Source organism: Sciurus carolinensis, chromosome 8, assembly GCF_902686445.1.
Source record: "Sciurus carolinensis chromosome 8, mSciCar1.2, whole genome shotgun sequence".
In the NCBI taxonomy this organism is placed as follows: Eukaryota; Metazoa; Chordata; class Mammalia; order Rodentia; family Sciuridae; genus Sciurus; species Sciurus carolinensis.
This window is the reverse complement of record NC_062220.1, coordinates 65,843,424-65,849,423: the sequence shown is the minus strand read 5'-3', so window position 1 is coordinate 65,849,423 and position 6,000 is coordinate 65,843,424. Positions and strand designations below refer to the sequence as shown.

At 35.5% G+C, this 6,000-nt stretch overlaps 1 protein-coding gene across 2 annotated transcripts in view; it reads right to left on the bottom strand.

The window, feature by feature from the left end:
* Window positions 1–678: 678 nt before the first annotated feature.
* Lhfpl3 (LHFPL tetraspan subfamily member 3) overlaps window positions 679–6,000 on the bottom strand; it is a 546,343-nt gene continuing 541,021 nt past the window's right edge. Inside the window, exon 4 of one of the 2 annotated variants that reach the window (XM_047562824.1) lies at window positions 679–4,070. Coding sequence is in view for 1 of the 2 variants with exons in the window: in XM_047562823.1 (XP_047418779.1) it covers window positions 4,042–4,070 (29 nt within the window). In the remaining variant the exon portion in view is untranslated. The remainder of the gene's footprint in view (window positions 4,071–6,000) is intronic. The other variant, XM_047562823.1, reaches the window with a different exon arrangement.

The following is a 6,000-nucleotide window of genomic DNA, read 5'->3' as shown; positions in this document are numbered from 1 at the left end:
CAAACCCCGTGCCTCACATATGCCAGGCAAGCACTCTACCACTGAGCTAGTTCCCTCATCTTTATTTTTTAAAACTTTTAGTACTGAGGATTGAACCCAGGGGTGCTTTATCACTGAGCTACATCTCCAACCCTTTTTTTTTTTTTTTTATTTTGAGACAGGATTTCACTAACTTACCCAGGTTGGCCTAGAAATTGGGATCTTCTTGTGTCAGCCTCCTGAGTTGTTGAGATTATAGGCATGTGACACTGTGCCCAGCTCCTGCTTAAGATCTTCCAACAAGGGCTGGGGTTGTGACTCGGTGGTAGAGCGCTTGCCTAGCATGTGTGAAGCCCTGGGTTCGATCCTAAGTACTGCATATAAATAAATAAAATAAAAGATCCACTGACAACTAAAAAATATTTTTTAATTATTTATTTTGATTCATTGTAAACAAATGGGGTAAAAAAGATTTTTTAAAAAAGATCTTCCAACAACTTATCCTCACACTTAAAAAAAAAAAAAAAATATATATATATATATATAGAGAGAGAGAGAGAGAGAGAGATTATCCTGGCCTACAAAGCCCAGAGCTCCTTCCCAGCTCAGTTCACATTGCTGTCTTCTGCCACCTTGCCTCAAGCATACTGAGTTCAGTCCCGCCTCAGTACCTTTACAACAGTGGCTCCTTGTCTGGCATACCTTTTCCCACTATTATTTTTCCCACATGACTGACTCCTTCTTATCATTGGGATTTCACTTTAAATGCTACCTTCTCAGAGAGGCCTTCTTTGTCCAGCCTCCCCATTTCTTTATAACTTTATACTTCTCTCTAGGGACCTACTTTTAGCTGACATTTTAGCCCGTTTGTTGTCTGAATTTCCTACCACAATATAAAAGCATCTAGAGCAGGGACTGAATCTGTGCATCATTATCCTCTCATGGTATAAACAGCAACTCTTGGCTGTTCATAGTAGGGATCAGTACATATTTGTTAAATGATTAGAACTTAGTGTTGGTTATATGATCCCTTTAGCTAAGGACCTAGGTTCTTCAGTGCTCCATGAATCTACTCCTTCCTATTATCTCAGTCCAGCTGGCTTTGTTAATTTACTTATCTACCTGGTCTCTGTATGCATTTGAGTTTTCAATCCCTATTCATAAATGTCTCTGTGATTATCTTCAGCATTTTGAGAGAAGAGGCTTTGTTTCTTCCTTCAATGTCATTTATAGGTACGAAAGGGATTAGGAATTAACCTTCATTGACTATCTCCTACTTGTCAAGCACAATAATGTGGTGTTGCTGGGTACTATTACTTATATTCATTTTACAGACGAAGATGTTGAGGTTTAGAGTTACAGTAAACAAAGCATCTGGGACTGAAATTCATCTGGACAACATATACCCAGTATGAATTATTGCAAAAGGGTTGCTCATGTCTGAGGAACAAGTGGTTGTTTTCAATTTGTGGCATAGAGATTGAGCAATTGGATATTTCAGGTCAAGTTTTGCTTGAGCAGTCCAGCTATTTACTTAGTTTTCAATTTCATTCCACTGAGTGTATTAAGAATTGGCTGGAGGCATGTCTATATTTGGCTACAAGCGACTTTGGAAATGTTGGGCATGCCCTCTACATGAGGGTCCTGCCTCACTAATAAATTAAATGTCTGTTGTTGGCAAATATTATGGAATGTAACAACAAGGAGATTTTCTGAAGATAGTTATGTGAATCAAACCATCAGGTCACACTGTGCAAAGACAGAAACTGAATGCACCAAATGTGTACCACATCACCAGGCTTTCCTTTAAGTAACAAAATCTTATTTTTATTTTTATTTTTTACAGAAATTCAGATATTCCAACAAATTTCTTTACATTTCCTGGACCTTAAAAAAATTACACACAACTTTTGGACATAATACAACAGAACAGAATGAGAAAGGGAGTCACTTTTCTTTTAAAAAGATAAAAACATACTTCGTATACTTATTTGACACTTAGTGATTTACATGTGTATTATCTATGTACAAATGGTACATCATCAATGACCCATCTTCATAGCACTGTGTTATACTAAATTACACTTAGGTTTTATGGCAAAGATTTTTTAAAAAACATTTGCATGTGGATAGGAAGTACTTTTTCATTTTTGTTAACACCACTATTAGTGATGTATGACTCCTGATGAGTTTTGTAATTTACATAGATTAGAGAAGGCTAATACCTTCTGCTTTTAGTGTAGAGAGATACCTCCCTTTAAATAAAAGATGAATTCTTGAAAAGTTGTGTGTAATTAAATTTAGTAAGTTGTTCTGAATGCAACAGGACAGCTAATACTAAAAGCAACAAATAACCCCCAGAATGACTAATACTTCAGTTACAGACACTAGTATTCCCTTAATTTGGATCTTTAGAAAAACCACAGCTCTGTGAATGGGGTTTTACCTACTTCAGCATTCCTATAATATACTTTTAGCCATTTGAGAGATTATCCTCTTTGTGGTGAAAAGATGATCAGTACCAGAAACATTTGGCTAAAATATGAATGTGGTCCTAGAAAGAGGGTAAGAGAAGTCAATCCTGATCCACATAAGTTCTGATGTTCTAGTGATACATGCTAATTGGATCTTAGTTCTGAGCCCATGAATGAAGGCATTCTATACTTCTGTGTTTTCTGCTCAGGTAAAGAACATGGGTTGGTTTCCACTGAATAACCCTGCATGTACATTTGAGCTTGTGTTCTTTCTCAGGCAATTGACTATTCCAATATTAAATATTTCTCTGTTGTGGGCTAGTGGCAAGATATGTTATGAGGGCAATATGTTATGATGGGGGAAACCTGGGATCAAAAGATTGTTGAAGACAACTGCTTAGCTGTAACCACTTCTAAATCCCAGCCAACTAAAGAAAATTTGAGGATTTTCGAAGCCGACATTAATAAAAAGGTAACTTATTCCTACCAAGTTTCTTTGACCTGTGTAAGTATATAGTCATTTATTTCTAAGGCTATTAAATTATTATTTATTTTGTTAGTACCACTTACTATCATTTAGAAATAGGTTTAATGAAATAATTTAAAAAAATGAATACCTGTCAGTAAGGGAAATAAAGGATATGGATTTCTGATGACATGTATGGCAAAAAAATAGAAAACAAATTGGATATTTTAGATATCTATTTATAAAGTATATTAAATTCCTATGCATATACTAGGGAGAATTAGAAAAAAGTGTTTATTTGATAGCAGCCTATATATTACATGTGAGCATCTAAGGTGAAAATGAGCTTTCTATGTTTTCCAGAGTTCCTTGATGCTGTTTCCTGAAAGACTGGGAAGTCTATGTTGCTTGGGAAACTATGATGTAAAGTTGTTCTTCCTGTAATATACAGCTCGACAGAGTAATAGTATATGTCAGAAACACTTTCTTGGTAATAACTCGTACAGACAGATTAAACTGAACACAGATGCAGTAAAAAGTTTGAAGTGTTAAATCTCTTAGTAACTGAGAGGTTGTAACTAATTACACAGTGAAATAAAGGAAAAGTAGAGATGGAGAACCAAAGGTCAGAGGCATTTCCTAAGATGCTTCCTCAATAAATGACACTTGATCAGCCTCGGGGCTATTGAGATAGGAATAATCTAGAACTAACTGCCCTTTTTTTACGGTATTGAAAGATTAAAGCTTTTTGTTTTCAGTTTGATTAAAAAAGGACAGTTTACAAACCTCAGAACTTAGGTATTTTACATGTTAATTTTAGCACGTTTATATTCCTCCTCCTTAAAATATTTCCTGAATATGATTTTTCATGAATGTTATCTGATCTTATTCAATGACAGTTTCCAATGAGCTGGTGTTTAATCCATGATCACGTCTCTCTCTCCAGTAAATCACTCCCATCTCTGCAGATCTAGATTTAGAAGGTGCTTTGACGAGTGGATGTTTCACTCTTGTCCATATTCATCACTGGACTCTGATCTCTCCCAAGCGTCTTCCTTCTTGATGTTGATGTACAAAAGCTGTTATTCGATTTGTTTAGCTGTTATTTGATTTGTTTTGTGCTCATTCTAGAGAATATTGGCTTAGCAGAACTGCAGAAAGGGGAGGGAAGAGAGAGAAAGGATTAGAAGGAGAGAAAAAAAAATGTACCATTCTCTGTCAGCAAGATTTTTGTGCACAACATTCATCATGGAAAAACAACACTAACAAATGGTTCAATGCACTTTATCAAAGAAATCTTAAGTTTGAGAATACTGTTCCATTAAACACACTGCACAGTCTTTCCAATAAGGAATCTTCCCTAAAACCCACATATTCCTTCTATTAGATCAAAACTATGGTTACTTTGAAAGAGCAAAGAATGTAGAATGATCTGAAGCATCATGATCTTCCTAATATGGAAGATGTCTCAAGTGAGTGTTTTCCTTTTATGTCCAAGTTATGTATGTACGTATTTATTTTTAGTACTTGGGACTGAACCCAAGGGTACTTAACCACCAAGCTACAGTTCCAGTTCTTTTTATTTTTTTAAATTTTGAGACATGGTCTCACCAAGTCGCCTTCTGAGCCTGGCCTTGAACTTGTGAGACTCCCATGTCAGTGGAATTACAGGTGTGTGTCACCATGTCCAGCCCAAGTTTTATTTATTTTATATTCAACATATACAACAACTACAAAATAAATGATTATCAGGAGATCATGATAATTATTTCCAAGGCACAATGGCGCACTCTAGTAATCCCAGCAACTTAGGGGACTGAGGCAAGAGGATCATAAGTTCCAGGCTAGCCTTAGCAACTTAGTGAGGCCCTGTCCAAAAATAAAAAATAAAAAGGACCGGGAAGGTGGCTCAGTGGTAAAGTACCCCTGTATTCAATCTTTGGTACCAAAAAAAAAAAAAAAAAAAAAAAAAAAAAACCAACAGTAACAACAAAATCACCCACAAGTCCAATCACCTTGACATATCAACTGTTTTCTTTCCATACTTATTTCTATTCCTTTTGTAAAATTGCACTTATATTATATAGCTGGAATCATGGTATAGATGACCTTTTGTGTGTGTGTGTGTGTGTGTGTGTAGTGCTGGGGATCGAATCTAGGATCTTGTGCATTCTAGAGAAGCATGCTACCACTGAGCTATATATACCCCAGTCCCTATAAATTACATTTTAAACATTTTAATATTATATTTAAAATAATTCTATACACTCCCACTGTCTACATCATCAGCATCAATTTCTAATGACTGTATAATAACCCATCTTTATTGTCATTCCTTCCATTCCATGCTCAATATTCCATTCTCAACTCTTTTACCTTTGTCAGATAGTTGTAGGTTTTACTTCATTATTATAAACAATGCACATCTTTGCAAAATCAAGATTCTTTTAATTTTTTTCTTTAGAACAAATTCTCAGGAAATGTTTGCTTTTCTTTTTTTTTTTTTAAAACCCCCAACAGATTAGGAACTATGTCTGTATCCACATGACTAGACCATACCTATTCTTGGATGATTTTCATGGACTTTGGCAAAGCTGATCAGAGCTTATGGCTACCTTATATGTTATATATTTTGAGGATAGTTAAATGCACCTAGCTGGCCATGGTGTGGCAGATTTGGACTGAAAAGAAATAGGCTGTCTGGTTTTGTATCATATGGCACTTTGAAATACAAGATAAAATTATGGTTTCTGAATGTGTGCTAGAGAAAACTCTGAAAGATTCTGTTGTTTTCAATATTTCTGCCCTTGTTTTCCATCACACTTTAAAATATCTTATGCACATTATGATCTTAACAAATTTGTCTCAGCAGGAGGACTCACAGTCACTTTAATGATCCCTGTTGCACAGGGGATAATTGAAATCTGATCATGTCATAATGATGATTGGTCTATAATGATTCTCTGAAATTGAGTCATGCTGGCAGTGGCCCTATGGAAGGGAATGCTTTCTTCAGATAATATTAAAAGCAACATAAGCAAACCATGGATTTTACACAGTGCTATGGGCAGTTCTCAGTCT